Here is a 19,198-nt window from a genome sequence, read left to right as displayed (position 1 = left end):
TCATTGAAAAAATCCATAATGCAAATCCATGCAAAATATTTCTGACTGAAAGGAAATTACTATTTTTCCCCTACTTGGACATCAGAGAGTTGCAGATATAAGGGCTTTCTCCATGACTTAATTTTTTTTTTTAATCGTAACTTTTTATTGACAGTACATATGCATGGGTGAGTTTTTACATTATCCCTTGTACTCACATCTGTTCTGAGTTTTCCCTTCCCTTCCTCCACTCCCTCCCTTAGATGGCAGGCAGTCTTATACATGTTAAATATGTTATAGTATATCCTACTATATTATCCTAAATACAATATACGTGTGCAGAACCGAACAGTTCCCTTGTTGCACAGGAAGAATTGGATTCAGAAGGTAAAAATAACCTGGGAAGAAAAACAAAAAATGCAAACAGTTTACACTCATTTCTTTCTTTGGTTGTTCTTTCTTTGGGTGTAACTGCTTCTGTCCATCATTGATCAACTGGAACTGAATTAGATCTTCTCTTTGCATGACTTTAAATTGAGAGAAGGAAAACACAATTCTGAAGATTAGAATCACTAAGCCAGTTCTGTTCATCATAGTAGCGTCTCCTTGATCACTGCACCAGCCATAGCACTTTCAACATTTCAGCAGCAAAAGTTCCTTCTCATGGTTTCTCTGAATAAAGAAATCAGAGTACACTTGGCTACCAACTTCTCCACATATGTTCCCAAATGGGTATATCTGAATACTGTTCATTGCCTCTTCTTTCTTTTTCTTATGTCTATCTTTCTCAGATTTGTCTATAAACAATCCCCAAACCCTTCACACACAGTTCATGACCTTAGCATCTAAATGAGAGCCTAAGAAAGCATCTATATTTGAGTGGTTACCCTGAGGCAGGGCTAGATTCCCACACATTCCTTCCTATGTCCTGAAATTTTGCAATGTCTTTCAAAAATTAGCCCGTGTAGTTGTGGAAATTGTTAATTACATAGCATAAAAACAAATATCAACACTTAAAAAGGGTGATAACTCTCAACATGATATAATATGTTACCTCCTTCTGTCTCTCAGAACTGTGTATAACAACTCTAGAAATCTTCACATGCACATATATACATACACATACACACACAATCAAAGGTCAGTGGGATCCTGGAAAAGTATCTACATTTGCATAGTAATTCCAAAATAAGGCCAAGTAATTTTCATCTTTTGTTAGTAGCATATTATCTGAGTTATTTGAAGCATTTGATTCTAAAGCCAGGAAGTAAACCAATCATCATAGAAATTATACAGCAGTGATTCCTGATTGAACCCTTTGAATTCGATGCTATACCTTTAAGTCGTGTCATTTTCCACAAGATCCTTACCTAACTGTCAAAATATCAATAATTTATGACACTGGAGTCATTGCTTCTTTCTATTACCACTTCTAAATGCTCTGTCTCTCTGGCTTTCTAGGTAGAAAGTGAAGTCCTAGACTTTAGGACACCTTATTATAAGATTGTTTGTTGGGCCCATTTTAAAAACAGCTAGTGCCTTTCATAGACCATTGGACATACAGTCAGAGGATTGCTTTTCATTTCTGCCTCTCTCTCTCTCTCTCTCTCTCTCTCTCTCTCTCTCTCTCTCTCTCTCTCTCTTTCTGTCTTTCTATGTGTCTCCCCTTCCCTCCATCTATCTTTGTCTCTTTCTATCTCTCTCTGTTTGGTTTTTATTCTCTTTGTCTCTCTGCCACTATCTATGTCTCTTTCATCCTCCCTCCCTCCCTTCTCTCTCTCTCTTCATCCCCTCAGGTTTTTGTATTGCTTAGACAGTTTCAGAACAATTTGAAGGAATCTCCAATCCTAGAACATGTATTCTGCTTCTTTTTTCTTTCCTTGATCCTTGTCCTACCTCCCTTAATTCCATCCTCTCTCCTAGTTTCCCTTTCTTCTTTTTCCTTCTCTTTGCACCTTGTTTTCTCATATTTCTTGGTACTAAGTTACTCCAGCCAAAGAATTCTGAAAACATTACATTTTGACAGAATGGTCAGACTGAATTTTGTAAGGGTCCTAAATTATGTTTTTCCCCCTAAAATCTAGTCACTTTAGACAGAGAAGGCAAACATCAGAGGTTGATTCCTAAGTGATTTTGTTTTCTTTTGCTGAGGTAATTGAGGTTGAGTGACTTGCCCAAAGTCCCACAACTAGGAAGTGTTATGTGTTTGAGGCAGGATTTGAACTCAAGTCCTCCTGACTTCAGGGTCAGTGCTCTATCCACTGTGTCATCTAGCTACCCACCCAAATGAATTTTAAAAATAAAGAAAATGGTACATGATAAATGAGTAGAGGAGAGATATATTGCTGGAATAGCAGATCCTGGGAATCAAATTAGAGTGGATCTGTGCTTGAAATCCTTGTGGGTACTTTAAGGATAATATTAATCTTTAGTTTAATCTATAATACATTTTTTAAACTTTTGCAGATCAAAAATATCTTCTGTTAAAGAATTATTTTTAATGACTCATCATGGAATGGATGTTATTCTTAGAGAATTCTGGCTTTATTGGATGTTAACAAGCAAGAAAGAAATAACAGATCAGTTTGGTGAAGACTATATGCCTGTAGTCCTGAAACCAGGATACAGAAATACAAGGAGAATCATTACCAAAGAGTAGATCACCAATTGATTGTTTCTTTTATAAATGTATTTGCTGATTTATTTGATGAGATAATTAAATTATTTTGGTTGTAGAGCCTTATGAGATTGTCTACAGAGGTATGGAGTTTTTATGATCCATGACGATACAAGGAATAGTCAAATCAGTTAAATCATGTATTCTTAGGCATGAGGAAAGAGAGGAAAATGCACATATGGATTATCTAGGATATCAAATAAATTTCATATTTCAGTGGATTTATGAAAGGTCTTTATCCTTTAGAGGTTCATATAAGAATCAGACTATTCTTATGGAATACAAATTTATTTAATATTAACATAAACAGCTTAATTAAGGAGGCAAACTTAATAAAGAAACATATGACTTAAAGGGAAATACATATATACTTTATACAGTACATATGTATGAATATGCTTATTTTCAATGCTCTATGAAATGAGGATGACAATGCTGTTTTGTGGTTTTCCATTTAGATATTTCTTATTTTCATATCTAGGGATAGTGGCAATTTGAAGTCAATCATGGGAAATCATACAACAGTGACAGTGTTTATTCTCCTAGGACTGACAGATGATCCACAATTGAAGATTGTACTTTTTCTTTTTCTGTTCCTCACATACATATTAAGTATTGCTGGCAACTTGACCATCATCCTCCTCACCTTGTTGGACTCCCACCTCAAGACTCCCATGTATTTCTTCCTTCGGAATTTCTCTCTCCTAGAAATTTCCTATACATCTGTCTGCATCCCTAAGTTTCTTGTTAGTATTGCAAGTGGGGACAAAACCATTACCTATAATTGCTGTCTTACCCAGTTGTTTTTTGCCTTCCTTCTTGGGGCATCTGAATTTTATCTTCTGGCTGTTATGTCCTATGATCGTTATGTTGCCATTTGTAAGCCCCTGTATTACACAACGATCATGAGCAGCAAAGTCTGCACCCAGCTTGTTCTTAGTTCTTGGATCTCTGGCTTCCTGATCATCTTTCCAGGTTTAATTGTGGGACTTCAACTGGATTTTTGTGCCTCTAATGCCATTGACCATTTTTACTGTGACACCGGTCCCATGTTGCAACTCTCTTGTACAGACACACAGTTTCTCGAGTTGCTTAGTTTCATTTTAGCTTTAGTGACACTTTTGGTTACTTTGGCATTAGTTATTCTGTCTTATACCTTTATTGCCTTGACAATTCTGAGAATCCCATCTGCTAGTCAGAAGAAAAAGGCTTTTTCCACCTGTTCTTCTCACATGATTGTTCTCTCCCTCTCTTATGGCAGCTGCATTTTCATGTACATTAAACCCTCAGTTAAGGAAAGAATATCTTTAACCAAGGGAATATCCTTACTCAATACTTCAGTTGCCCCTTTATTGAATCCCTTTATTTATACTCTAAGGAACCAGCAAGTGAAACAAGCCTTCAAGGATGCAATCCAGAGAAGAGCTCCTTTCTCAAAGAAATAATAATGTTGTCTTCTACTGAACCTATATGGTTATATTAAACTACTAGAAATAACCTATAAATTATTTCTAAGGATTTTCAGATTCTAAATAGGTAACAAAGTCTTTGAGACACAACTTATATTTTTATCACTGCTTTTGGTTCAAGGTAGGCTTTTGAAAAGTAGCAGTTAGTTCATAAAGAGGGCAATATCAAATAAGGAGATTCTAATTCTTTTTTAAATATCAGATGCAGGAATGAGTTCTTTGAATTGGTTTTCAGGTACATAGTGAGAATTAATGGGAAATGCCTAGAGACAGTTAGCTATAAACAACAAAGCTTAAAAGAAAACAAATTAAAGGAAACATAATGTCCACATCAGTATATAAAGCTACAATACACTTTCTATACTAGAGAAATAACAGCAGTTGAGATCTCCAGCAATAAACAAAAGGAATGTCCTGAAAATAGATAATAGCTTTAGATTTATGCACAGAATTGTATCAAGTATAAACAACAAAATGAAGTATCTAACTTGAACCAAAGAATATAATATATGATAAGTATAAATGGAACTTGGTGAGATGTTATTCATAACTGAAGTAGAGCAAGTTAGATGCATGCCTTTTTCTTTATCCTTTTTTTTTGTCAAAGCACAGCTTAAAAGTCTGATGAAATAACTGTGTATAATAATTCAAGAATAGTTAATTAAGGGGAATTCCCTTGATCAATTTTGAAAGGGTGAGTTTTTATTTGGATCATTTCATAATCCTCTCCTCATATAGAGATTAGGGATATGCCTTCTGGCATTTTGTTAAGACAAAAACCAACTCCTGACTGGTTTTCAGTGACTGTGGCTACTTTTAAGATGCTTTTGTTGGCTAGACTTTTTAAGAGATTAACTTGGGTCAAAGGAGCCACCTCTTTGGTTAGCCAAAAAAAGATATGCAATAGACAGATTTGGAGGCTTTTTTGTATTACTACTTGTGCTTTTCTTCTAAAGCACAGTGTTAAAAGAAAGGGGAAGAGATTTATAACTGCCTTGCCCTACCAAAAACCATTAATGACTATTTTGGTGCAGGACAGTGGAATTTGATGTGTTTGTCTACATGTTTCTCACATTATCAGTCTAAAAGGAGAACTACAAAAAATGGAATTTCCTAGTACAAGAGGTTTTAATGGTCAGATTAATGAAAGAATATTTGGAGAAGCACATTGTTTCAGCACTTATACAAACACGTGAACTACAAGGAGAATTCAGACTCTTTCATAGAGTGCCAGAAACTTTTTTTTTTTTTTTAGAAAAGGGAAAGATTAGAAGGATTTCAACCATTTCCCATACTGTATGGCCAAACCTTCTAAAGAAATAAGTGAGTTCTTGGATTATACTGGAATTTAAAGTTGATTAAATAACAAATCACAAAAATAAACATTTGGATATTTGACATTCTAGAACAAAAATGGGAATTCCTTAGAATAATAAATACATCTTGGGGAAAGAAGAGGATCATTCATGTGGATAATGAAGATAAAGGATAAGTAAAGAACTTTATCAACTCAGTATCCTGCTTTCCATACCTCTTCTTCCATTTTTTTTCATTTTTCCTCTATTTTTCTATGATTTTCCCTCTCAGCTAATAATGTTGCCTCATATTGTATTAAAAAAAAGTCATTTATCAAGAGTTTCTTTTTTTTTTTGTCTTTCTGTCTCAACTTATATCCCTCAGATGCTTTCTAGCACTATCATCTCCTTCATTTCGGTCTCACAAGAAGAGTTGGACAGATTCCTTGCTAATTCAAACCTGTCTACCCACATAAACAGCTTCCTTCCATTTTATGTCCTCCAAAAGATTATGTAAAATGTCCCCTTCTCTAAGTCTTCTCTTCAAGTCAAAACACCCTGAGTTCCTTCAAATGTTTACCATATTTCATGGTATAAGGACCTTTTACCAGTCTGATTCCTCTCCCTTAAACACTGTCTAGCCTAATAATTTTCTTCTTCAAATATTGTACTTATGGCTAAACACTGTTGCAGAGATGATATGAAAAGGGTAGAGTACTAGGGAGACTAAAGCATTTTTATTACTAGAAATTGTGTTCCTTTCTGAACAATAACTCCTTGAGGATAGAGGTTTTTTTTTTAATCACTATTCATTTTTGTATGTTTAGGGCAGAAGAAAGTGTCAATCTTCAAGAGATACTTAAATAAATGTTTATGTAATTAAATTGAATTCTTACACTATAGCTCGCTCTCTATGAATTTTTAAACAAATGAAAATAATTATTTTCTTTCTATCTTTGACTTCAGAATAAACAACTTATCTTTTGCTATTTTGCCATAGAATGCTAATTCACATGTAAATGTGATGTTTACATTCACATGTAAAATGTAATGTAATGTTTCACATGTAAAATATCTATATGTGAAGTTTAGGGTTTTTTTTCTATTGATAAGTAGAAATGAGCAAGTATTTTTCAAATCATGAGTAATCCTATAGAGTTTTAAATAAAGCATCTGTGTGATCATTATCATAAAAATACTAGCTGCTTTTATAATTATAGTATAATCATATAAGTTAGAAATTTCTTCAGACCAACTTAAAAAAAAAAAAACCTCGAGGATCAATGCACAAGTCATCTTTCAGCCAGTCCAGTTCTTTAACCTTAACTACATCATACTGTTTCAGTCAGGTTCCCATTTAGGACAACATTCCATTCACACATAGCCAGGAAAACTTCATTCACATGGTTGTAGTATTCAGATCTGCTGTCCTAGCAACCATTACTGTGATGATGCTGGCAATCCCAGTTTTGGCTTCAAACTCAAGCACAGTGAAACTTTTGTATAGGTCACTTTGGAACAAGATGTAGTCAGCTAGAAACAACACACCTATTTACCAATATCTTCTAAAGGTGGCTATGGTGTGCTCTATTTTAACCATATCATGATAGATATTTTCTTTCTTTTCTACACTGAAGTTTTATTATCCCTTATTTAAAATTTTAGGATGAATCATTTATCTTGAAAGCTCTTTTTGGTTTATCTCAAAGAAAGTCCATGCTCTTTTTACCACTTCAAAGTCACCATCATTATCCAAGAGAGTAAGTTTGAGTTTCATTTTTGTTCAGACAACCAATATCATGGCTATATTTGTCACAAAATTCCTGAATTCTTCTGTCACTATGCACGATATTTTCTATTTGAATGTTTTTGTCCTTAACTTGAGGAACTTTTAAAGTTTGAATTGTGACAGAAAAATAGATCAGCCCACAGCATTCAGGCATACAATGAGGTGTCTTTTGTTTGGGAAATATAGACAATCAATCAGCATCAGAGGGTCACTTTTAAATGTAATTTCATCCATATTTTCCTCCTCTGTTTGGGTCTACCATCCTGCAGTGTTGTTATTAATCTGAATAACAACATCCTGCTAATGAGATAAAACTGAGTGTGAGTGGATTGGCCAACCTTCAAGCACACCAGTTGGGGGAAGCTTGAGAAGCTTGAGCTGCCTGCTCCCCTTGACTATGTTTGGAGTGCAGAGAAAATAAAAGTTAAAGTGAAAGAACAATAATCCCATTCAAAATGGGATCACAAGCAAAATGGGACAAATAAATATGCAACTAATGTTTATATAAAACCAACTATATGTCAGCCATTGCATTACATGCTTTACATACATTATCTCATTTAATCCTTACAACATTACAGTAGATGCTATTACCTCCATCTTACAGTTTAGGAAGCTGAGATAAAATGTTAATGCTTGCCTAACATGATGCATGTAGTTAGGGTCTGAATCAGATTTGAACTAAGATCTTTACAATACTGATCTACTCTCAATAGCAAAAAGAGAGGACCTCTTTTTGACCTTCCTCATTTGGACCTCAAGACTTCAGTGTTCAACATACTATGAAATAAAATGCTAATGGAAATTAAAATAATTAAATTAACAAAGCAATCATACCTCACCAAACATATAAGAAAGGAATTTGTGCTAGATATCACACAATGTCATTTAAAAAAAAAAGATATTTCAAAGAGGTGGGAAGATACCACAAGAAAGGAAAAAAAAATATGTACAATGTCTTTATCAAAAATGATGGCCAATACATTACCAATACTGACATTCAATACTGGTTCCTATTTTCTTGAGATGAGAAAAAAAATTATGAGAATGATTTATGCAAACATTGTAAAGTAGCCTTGATGAAAATAGGCTTGAACAGAAAGGTGGTATGGGATTGTGGTAAGAGTGGTAAATCAAGAGTTAACAGGTTAAAATCCTGTTTGTAACTCATTCCTTCTTTGGCTTTGGGTAAAGTTCCTTGCTATATAATAATCATGTCTGGATGAGCCAAAAGGAGGAAGTGCAGAAAATGCACTGAGACAACACAGGCAATGAGCCTGCAATGTGAGTTTCTAGTGCTTTGGGCTCAGAAGAAGAATGAAATGATATTCAAGCACTGGAAAGACTCTGCAGTGACCATTACAAACAAAGAATATCCAAACTAAAATTTAAGGGAGAGAGGTGCTCTCTCTACAAAAGTCAGAGTGGAAAAATCATCATTTGACACTATACCATGAGTGACTTTGGTGTTGGAAGAATAGCTAACAGTCTTCCTTTAAGAATTTCCTCTGGACAAGCCTGATTCCATGACGAAAGCAAGGTTAAGAACAAAGTCCTATTGATGCATTGTTGGTGGAGTTGTGAACGAATCCAACCATTTTGGAGAGTAGTTTGGAACTATGCTCAAAAAGTTATCAAGCTGTGCATACCCTTTGATCCAGCAGTGTTACTACTGGGCTTATATCCCAAAGAGATTATAAAGAAGGGAAAGGGACCTGTATGTGCACGAATGTTTGTGGCAGCCCTTTTTGTAGTGGCTAGAAACTGGAAACTGAATGGATGTCCATCAGTTGGAGAATGGCTGAATAAATTGTGGTATATGAATATTATGGAATATTATTGTTCTGTAAGAAATGACCAACAGGATGATTTCAGAAAGGCCTGGAGAGACTTACACAAACTGATGCTGAGTGAAATGAGCAGGACCAGGAGATCATTATATATTTCAACAACAATACTATATGATGACCAGTTCTGATGGACCTGGCCATCCTCAGCAACGAGATCATCCAAATCATTTCCAATGGAGCAATAATGAACTGAACCAGCTATGCCCAGAGAAAGAACTCTGGGAGATGACTAAAAACCATTACATTGAATTCCCAATCCCTATATTTATGCCCACCTGCATTTTTGATTTCCTTCACAAGCTAATTGTACAATATTTCAGAGTCTAATTCTTTTTGTACAGCAAAATAACGTTTTGGTCATGTATACTTATTGTGTATCTAATTTATATTTTAATGTATTTAACATCTACTGGTCATCCTGCCATCTAGGGGAGGGGGTGGAGGGTAAGAGGTGAAAAATTGGAACAAGAGGTTTGGCAATTGCTAATGGTGTAAAGTTACCCATGCATATAACCTGTAAATAAAAGGCTATTAAATTAAAAAAAAAAAAAAAGAACAAAGTCCTAACAACAATAGTTAACCTCTCTGCTATGGAAACAGATTTTCTTTTTTTTTTCAGTCCTTTGGATCATATAAAATTGGAGAGTACCATTTCATCATAGGGATTATAGACTCACAGTTTGAAAGGACCTTCCAAATAGATTAATATCAGGATTGCATTTCATATCCTCTACTTTAAAATACTGAAAACATTCTTTCCACTGTACCATGCTGGAGGTGAACGTTTTATTAACTTGATGATAGGGTCCACAAGCAGGAGAAGTTACTTATTAAAAAAATTAAGTAGATACTTCAACTGTTTGGGCTTTAGTATGAGAACCTCATATTACTTTTCATGGAAATTGTTAATTATCATCTATTGAGCTTCTGTACCTTGATTTTATTGTTTAGGAAAAAGAGAAGAGGGTGAGTTCCTGGAACTATTCGAAATCTTCTAAGTTTTCTTTTGTAATTATGGAATGATGAGAGGAAGTAGAAAATGAAATATTCAGTACATTCAGTGTCACACAGAAAAAAGACAGAAATATAATAATAGTAAATATACCACAAAAAATAGTCAGTTTTGCCCTCACAAAAAAATCACTTTTAGAAATATGATTAATATTAGTCTTCCTCTTTTGTTGAGAGATTAACTACAGAATTTTTTATCCCTTTAATATTCATTTATGGATTTGATAGGAGTACAGCACCAGATCCCTTGTCCCTTATTTCTCCTTCCATTCTAGCAGCTTTCTCTCTTAAAAGATGTGAATTTACTTTTGGGGATCTAGAGATTAATCATTGACTGGTAAATTCAATTCTGGTATTTTAAATTCCCATTAAATCTTTAGCCTCTTAAGGTCTTTTTGTACCTTTATAATTGCTCTTTGTTTTTCTTTTAACCTTTAGAGAATTTTTTTCCTTAAAAAAAAAACAACACATAAACAAAAAGAAATAATAGGATTCTCTGTCCCATCACTGCCATTGCCATTGCTGTATCCCAAATAGTACTGAACCCCCATCCATCAGTCTGCCATAACTTCAGACAGAATATATTCCATAATGGTGAAGTCTGAGCTAGCTTCCTGGAGGCCAGCCAGAGTCAGGATAAGCAAAAGTCCTTGGTCTTTAGGGGGAAGAGTGAAGGAGATGGACAAAACTGCCAGGAGTTTTGCCAAGGATCTAGAATTCAGATTTTCCACACTTTTCTCCTCTCCATCTTGTGGCCAAGTGCTTCTGGCTTGTCTCACTCCACCCTCTAATCTCTCCTATGATTATCTGTATACACCAAAAGATCAAGCCAGAACAGAATAGTGAGAAGGGCCATTTTTCCAAACATATGCTAATAGAGTTATTATCCAATAGATAATTAGCCTTAGGTGCTTGGTTGTCTGATTCAAGAACACCTTTTAAGTGTTTCAGCCCTTTACATATCATGAATAAAAATGAACTGGTGTAGAAGGTCACATTCTCTAAGGAAAGTGAAAGATATGACATGGCTGCCTCAAGAAATTTGTAACTAAGCAAGATGCTAAATTAACTGATGATGAAAGTAATCTTCTCTCTTTTCCTCACAAAAATGACATGTGGGCCCAAAGGTCATCTTGGAGTTTGGGCCTGGCCTTCAACTTTTCTGTGATCTATTATGAGATATGAAGTCTGCAGAAAGCTTATTCCCTTGAAAAGACTGATTTTGGTGAAGCCATTTCTGAACTTGATATTTTAAAGGAAGAATCATGTAAAAACAGCACACTAATAATGAAATTACTGAGGGACAACTTAACATTATGGACATTCAAATAAGGTAGCCAGTATAGGGAAGAAGGTTTTGCAAGGGTCATTGTTGAAAAATTACCCATGCATATGTTTTGTATATTAAAAGCTATAATAAAAAAATAAAATAAAATAAAATCTCTGTAAAAAATTATGTCCTATGAGTATAATTTTTATTATATTGTGGTCTGAAAAGCATATATTTATAAAATATATTTTTCTGCATTTGTTTATGAGGCTTTAATGCCTTAATACATAGCCAAATTTTGTAAAGGTACTATGTAAGCTGAGAAAAAAGATATATTCTTTTCTATTTTCATTTAATTTTCACCAGAGGTCTATTACATTTAACTTATTTAAAATTCTATTCATCTCCATATCTTTAGTTTCTTTCTTATTTATTTTTTTGACTAAATTTATTTAATTCCAGAAGGGGAAAGTTGAGGTCTTTCATTAGCATAGTTTTAATCATAGTTTTAAATTTCTTCCTTTACCTCACTGAACATTTTCTTTAAGAAAATGAATGTCAAGGCATTTCGTTCATATATATCTAGTAATGATTTTACTTCATTATCTGTGGCACCAGTTAGCAAAATTACCTGGTGTAGTAATTTCCCTGCTTATTTGTTTTAATTAGGTTTTTTTTTGATTATAGTTGTTACCTCTGCCTTTTTTTAAACTCAGCTGAAACATTATAAATTCTGCACCTGCTCCTTATTTTCACTTTCTCTATGTCTCCCTGTTTCAAATATGTTTCTTGAAAATAACTTATTGCTAGGTTCTGATTTGGAGGAGTTCATTCCATTCACAATTCACATAAAAATTATAATTACGATTACTAATTATTGATTAATTCCAACTTTTCATCTGTTTGTCATTTGCTTTTCTATTTATCTCTTACCTCCTCTAAAATTTGTTTTGCTTTGAATCACTGCTTTTTTTTTTTCTTTTGGAAATCTGTTCACTCTTTTATCACCTTCTCCACCTTTGTCTTATCCTCTTTCTCTTTTCTTACACTGTTGAGTAATACAGATTTTTATTAAACTTTCTGTTTTCATATAAATTTCCCTATTTAACAAGGCTTACATGGAAGATTGTATAAAGAATCTTAAAAGAGAATTAGAAGAAAAATGGGGTAATGAAATGAAATCAGTCCAAAAAGGAAGGGAAAAACATATATTGCCCTACAAAAGAGATATGAAAAAGACAACAACTCACTGAAAAGCAAAATTTGTGAAATGAAAAAAGAAGGCAATGAACAAAAAAATCCAATTGGCCAATTACAAAAGGAGCTAAAAAATACACTAAAAAATAGAATTGAACAAATGAAAGTAAATGACTCAATAAGACTTCAATAATCAAGCAAATAAAAACAAAAAAAAGAAAAAACTAGAAGAAAATATGAAATTTCTCCTAGGAAAAACAACTGACCGGGAAAATAGATCTTGAAAAGACAATCTAAGGATTATTGGACTTCCTGAAAGCCATGATGAAAAAAAAATAATTTAGACATTATCTTACAAAAAATCATAAAATAGTCATCAAAAGAATTCACCGATCACCTCCTGAAAGAGACCCCAAAATTAAATCCCCAAGGAATATTGTAGCTAAATTTCAGAATTATTGAACTAAGGAAAAGATATTGCAAGCAGCCAGAAAGAAACAATTTAAATACCAAGGAACCACAGTTGGGTTTATCTAAGACTTAGCAGTTTCTACCTTAAAATATCGAAGGGCCTGGAATCAGATATTCTGAAAGTCAAAGGAAATTGGATCATAGCCAAGAATAAGCTATCCGGCTAAAATAAGTATTATCTTTCAGAGAAGAAGATGGGCATTCAATGATATAGGTAAATTTCACCTATTTCTAATGAAAGGCCCAGAAATGAACAAAAATTTTGATCTCCAAACACTAAACTCAGGAGAAGCATAAAAAGATAAAAAGGAAAGAAATCCTGAGAACTATATTTCTATACAGATATACATAGTGAATGCAGGTAAAATTTGATTTTATTGTGATAATATGAAAAAGAAACTAGAGATGGAAAGATATTGGAAATGTTTTGAGATTTTGGGGATGAGGGAGGATGTTAATCTGTCTGGCTGTTTATTAAGATAATTCAATTTCATTTTACTTGGATGAAATTTCTCTTTGTGGCCATGATAGCCATATTGTTTTATTCAAAGTGCATCTAGGAAGGATTTACTGACTTGGCATAGAGTTGCAGGTTTGAAACTATGGCAGTTTTGTTTGTTTTTTATTGCTATTTTTATTTGTAAAAATCAGTGGTATAATTGATTGAATGACTGAGGAATATACTGATTCTTCCTCCGTTTGAGAAATAAAACTCAAGGTGGAAAGTACTGAAAAAAGTGGGAAAAGGAGGCAAAATAAGGGAAAATACATCTCATGAAGAACCTATTATAATGGAAGGAAAGAAGGGAGGGGAATGAGCTTTCTGTGAATCTTATTCACATCAGATTTAGCTCTAAGAGAGAATATCAGATGTATGTAGTTTCACAGAGAAACTTCTGCCACCTTATATGAAAGTAGGAGGGAAAGGGGGAAAAGAAAAGGAAAAACTAATAGACGGGGAAACAGAAGTATTAAAAGAAAGGTATAAGAAAGGGGGAGGGGCTATAAAGGGGAGGACTGTTTGAGGGAGGTGACTATGAAAAGTAAAATACTAAGGAGGAGGGAAGGGTGAAAGAAAAGAGAAAAGAGTGATAACTTAGGGTAAATAAGATGGCTGGAAATACAGAATTAGTTACTTTAATTGTGAATGCGATCTCATTGCTACTATTTTATTTAAGATTTTTGCATCAATACTCATTAGGGAAATTGGGCTATAATTTCCTTTCTCTGTTTTCACCCTATCTGATTTAGCTATCAGCACTATATCTGTGTCATAAAAGGAATTTGATAGGACACCTTCTTTCCCTATTTTTTCAAATAGTTTATATAGTATTGGAATTAATTGTTCTTTGAATGTTTGGGAGAATTCACATGTAAATCCATATGGCCCTGGAAATTTTTTCTTAGGGAGATGATTAATAGCTTGTTCTGTTTCTTTTTCTGAAATGGAACTATTTAAGCAATTTCTTTCTCAGGTTTTTTTCTCCTTTATCCAACTTTTCTTGTGCCACAAGATAACTGTCTAAATAAGTATACATAAATATTGAATTTAACATATTTTTAACATATTTAACATGAATTAAACTACCTGTCATCTAGGGGAGGGGTTGAGGGGAAGTAGGGAAAAATTTGAAACAGAAAGTTATGCAAAGGTCAATGATGAAAAATTATCCATGCATATGTTTTGTAAATAAAAAGCTTTAATAAAAATGTGGATGATACTTTTATAATGAGAATGAGCATTATAATGAGTGTCTTGGGGAGTATATGACCTGGATCATCCAAGCATTGGTAAAAGAGACTTATAAATATACATATCAAAGACAGAATCTACTTCTATCCTAGGTCAAACACAATAAACAGGAATCTACCCATTTATCTAACCTTAGAATTTTTTACAATCTCTTATCCTGGGTAAAACTTTGCCCAAGATTTCCTTTCTAGATGAGGAAGAGGAAAAGGTAAAAAAAAAAAAAATTGGTACTAAATCAATAATAAGGAATTAATACAAGAGAGAATTAATAATTTTTTTTCTAATTTTCTTTGCCTTCCTTTCTTTACCTAGTTTTTCCTCAACTACTCATTTGATTCTGAAAATATCTTTTTAGCTTTTCCAGAAACTCTTACTTTGCTACTTCCAATTTACATTTCTTTTTCTTTGAGGATTTGCTTGCAGCTGTTTTAACTTTTTTGTCTTCTGAATTTATATCTTAACATTCTCTATCTCCAAAATAAGTTCTTTTTATTTTTTTTCACTATTTGGTCATTTCTTTTAGCCTATTTCTCAATTTGGAACCTTATAATAGTGCTGGGTTCTGGGGAGATGGGTGGCATACCAACTCAAGCTTCAGGCTTTTTGCATTATTATTTTCAGAGCTAGTTCAGAGTTTGGAAATTTTCAGGGCTTCTAAAGTGATATGATCTGGGCAGACCTGTGGTTACTGTTCTCTTTGTTTGCATTATGGCCTTAACTCAGGAAAATCCCTGATTTTTTGGTATTGAAATTGATATTCTTTTTTAGAACCTTCTTCTCTTGATACCAGAAGTATAACTTCCTCTCAAGGTAGAGGCATTGGAATTGCCAATGAGCTTGATACTCCATTGAATGCTATCACAGGGGTATCCTGTCATCTCTTTTTGATTAGTTGCCATATTCTCTTACACCTTGAACTTGAGACTCCTACAGCTGCTGTTTCTTCTATTACTACCACCTAACCTTACTTTTGATGTTTAATCCAGGTGGGCCCTAGTCTAGCCTCCTTTTCCATATTACAAATCTCTGTTTCCAACCTCCTATGTTGTCTTAGCAAGAAGAATTCCCATGGACCTTGTGTTTTCTCTGCCACTCTAGAATTCATTTTGAGCCATACTTTTAAAGTTTTTCCAAGGAGAATATTGAGAGAGTTCAACTGAGTGCTTTCTTTATTCTGTCATCTTTGCTCTCTCCCATGACGTTCCAGAAGTTGTGCTTCTTGAATTAGCTTCAAAGAAAATTCAAAAGTGAGCAAATCGTTTCCTTAATCTAAAGACCAGCTATCTATTTTTAAAATGGAATCATACTTGGAATAAAATAATTAAAGCATTTAAATTCACACACCAAAGGAGGCATAAAGGCAGGGACTCTCAAACCATTCCAAATTCCTTTAAATAATAAATAAATTTTAGCGCATCAGAACTTACAAAAAGATGAAGTATTTTCCAGACAAAGACAACTTAGAAAGTTAGCAGTAAAGATCTGTGGTATCAGTTTAGGAGTCTAGTGCACAGTCCCAGCACAGGCCATGCCAGCATAGCTCCAACCCTGACCCCAGATCCAGCTCCAGCAAAGCAAGAATAGGCCCTGAATACCTGAATCAGTGGAAGTATTGGTGGTTTCTAGACACTTCAGCCCAGTGACAACAAAGACAACTTGGATGGTCAACAGGAAAGGTTTGCTGGTAGAGTGAGAGGGCCTTGGGAAACCAACAAATCAGGAATGGGGAAAGGGAATGCTGTCAGCAGGGCCTTCTAGATGCCTCAGCTCATAGGAAGTATCTTTACTAACTCTGAGGAAGGACTCTGCCTTTTTAGCACACCAGAATTTACATCCACAGTGGAGAAGGGATATTTTTCATATTTCCAGGGCAGAAAACAATGCTTGTAGTCAGTTCTCTAGGAGGATCTCTGAATATGGCTTGAGACAGTGTACCCTCCAACCTGGAAATGGAGCCCTTCTTTAACAAGGCATTAAAAGTCAAGTAATAGACTGGAAAAAATGAGCAGACAATAGAAAAAGATTCTGACAATAGAAAGTTATTATTGTGACAAGAAAAATCAAAGCATACACTCAGAAGAATATAGCAAAGTAAAAAAATCCTACATCCAAAGCCTCCAAGGAAAATAAGAAATGGTTTCAGGCCATGTAAAGCTCAAAAGAGATTTTGAAACTCAAGTAAGAGATATAAAACAAAAAAATGGAAAGAGAACTAAGAGTGGTTTAAAAGAAAATATAAAAAGCAAATAAGGTGAAGCATGCCTTAAAAAGCAAAACCAATCAAATGAGAAAGGAGATAAAAAATGTTCATTGAAGAAAATAATTCCTTGAAAATTATAATTGACCAAATGGAAGCTAATGACTTTATGAGAAACCAAGATACTATAAAACAAAACCAAAAGAATGAAAAAAAATTGAAGATGTGAAATATTTCTTTGGAAAAACAAATGACCTGAAAAATATATTCAAAAGCAATAATTTTTAAAATGTCAGTCTACCTGAACAACATGATTAAACAATAGCATAGGCATTATCTTTTAAGAAATTATCAAGAAAATTTTTTGATATTTTAGTGCCAGACAGTAAAATAGAAATTGAAAGAATCCATCAATCACTTCCTCGAAGAGAACCAAGGATGAAAATTCTAAGAAATATTATAGACAAATTATAGAAGTCCCAAGTCAAGGAATACATATTATAATCATCTAGGAAGAAACAATTAAAGTATATTTTTCTATATTAAAGGATCAGAGAATATAGAATATGATATTCTGAAGAACAATGGATCTAAGATTATATCCACGAATCACCTATCTAACAAAACTGAGCATTTTTTCAGGGGGAAAGTGGATATTCAATGAAATAAAATACTTTCAAGCATTTACAATGAAAAGACCAGAGTTAAATAGAAATTTTGATTTTCAAATATAGGACTCAGGAGAAGAATAAGAACAATCAGAATAGAGATATCAGAAGAGGGTTAACAATGTTTATTTGTTTACATTCATGGATGGGAGGATAATACTTGTAACTCAGAATTTTCTCATTATTATGGCAGTTACAAAGAGTATATATAGACAGAGGGCATATGTGTGAGTTGAATATTAAGGGATCATATCTAAAATTTAAGGGGTAAGAGAGGAATGTACTAGAAGAAAAGGACTGGTGTAAATTATCTTCCATAAAAGAAGCAAGAAAGAAACTTTTACAATGAAGGGGGAGTGGGGAAAGGGAAGAAGAGTGAGTAAATTTTACTTTGATCAGAATTGGCTCAAAGAGGAAAAACATACACACGCAGAGTGGGTATAGAAGTTCATCTTGCCATGCAGGAAAGTGGGAAGGGAAACATATATGGAAGGGGGGAGGATGATAGAAAAGAGGGCATATTTGGAAAGGGGGTGATGAGTAGTAAAACACTTTTGAAGAAGGTCAGGTTGAAAGAATAGAAGGAATAGATTAAACAAGCACAATACTGTTAGCAATAGTAATTGGTAAAATAGTTTTGAAACAAGTTCCTCTGATAAAAGCTTTATTTCTCAAATGTATAGGGAACTTAGTAAAAACAAAAACAAAAACAAAAACAAAACAAGGATCATTCCCCAAATGAGAAATGATCTAAATATATGGACTATGCCCAAATGGCTGAAATCATGCATATACTTTGACTCAGCAATACCACCACTAGGCATGAATCCCAAAACAAAATATAAAGAAAAAAAGAAATGGACCTTTTTGCACCAAAAAAAATATTCATAGTAGTTCTTTTTTTAGAACAAAGAAATGAACATTGAGGGGATGGGAATAACTGAATAATTTGTGATTTGAGTTTATGATGGAAAATTATTGTTCTATGGGAAATGATGACCAGGAGAGTCTCAGAAAAATCTGTAAAGTCCTCCATACACACAAGCAATGTGATATATACTGTACACAAAGTAATAGTTATGTTGTGGGATAATCAGCTGTGAATAACTTTGCTATTCTAAGCAATTCAATGATACAAGGCTATTACTATTCTGAACCACTTGTGATGAAAAAAATACTATCCACACCCAGAGGAAGAACTAATTATGTCTGAATACAAATTAAAACTTGATTTTTTTAAACTTCATTTTTAAGGAGTTTGAGAATGTTATTTTACAACATGACTTTTATGGAATCATTTTGCATAACTTCACTTAAGGTTTCTTAAAAAGGGGTGGAGATGGGAGTGGAGAGAAAGGGAGAGAATCTGGAACTCGAAGTTTTAAAAACAAATTTTTTTGTTTTTAATGTAAAACAATTTTTTACATGCATCTTGAAAATTTTTTAAAAAATAAATATGAAAATAAAATAAAAAAACTTTAAAAATCAATAAACAAATAAATTCACTCCCTTCTCAGGTATAGAGATAACTAACATATGCATATAAAACAAGAATTAATGAGATATAAAATC

At 33.6% G+C, this 19,198-nt stretch overlaps 1 protein-coding gene and 1 pseudogene across 1 annotated transcript; one reads left to right on the top strand and one right to left on the bottom strand.

Moving 5' to 3' along the window:
- The first annotated feature begins 3,162 nt into the window (after positions 1 to 3,162).
- LOC100920922 (olfactory receptor 6C74-like) lies at positions 3,163 to 4,101 on the top strand. The gene has a single exon (XM_003772473.1). It carries the CDS (start codon positions 3,163 to 3,165, stop codon positions 4,099 to 4,101), a length of 939 nt encoding a protein of 312 aa, XP_003772521.1.
- Positions 4,102 to 6,359: 2,258 nt separating this feature from the next.
- Positions 6,360 to 7,809, bottom strand: LOC111721229 (annotated as a pseudogene).
- Positions 7,810 to 19,198: the final 11,389 nt, after the last annotated feature.

Source organism: Sarcophilus harrisii, chromosome 5 (assembly GCF_902635505.1).
Source record: "Sarcophilus harrisii chromosome 5, mSarHar1.11, whole genome shotgun sequence".
Lineage (NCBI taxonomy): Eukaryota > Metazoa > Chordata > Mammalia > Dasyuromorphia > Dasyuridae > Sarcophilus > Sarcophilus harrisii.
The sequence above is the reverse complement of the archived record's forward strand: the minus strand, read 5'-3'. Positions and strand labels throughout refer to the sequence as shown.

Coding starts and splice junctions, on each gene's coding strand:
- LOC100920922 (XM_003772473.1), top strand. CDS start 3,163: ATGGGAAATCATACAACAGTGACAGTGTTTATTCTCCTAGGACTGACA.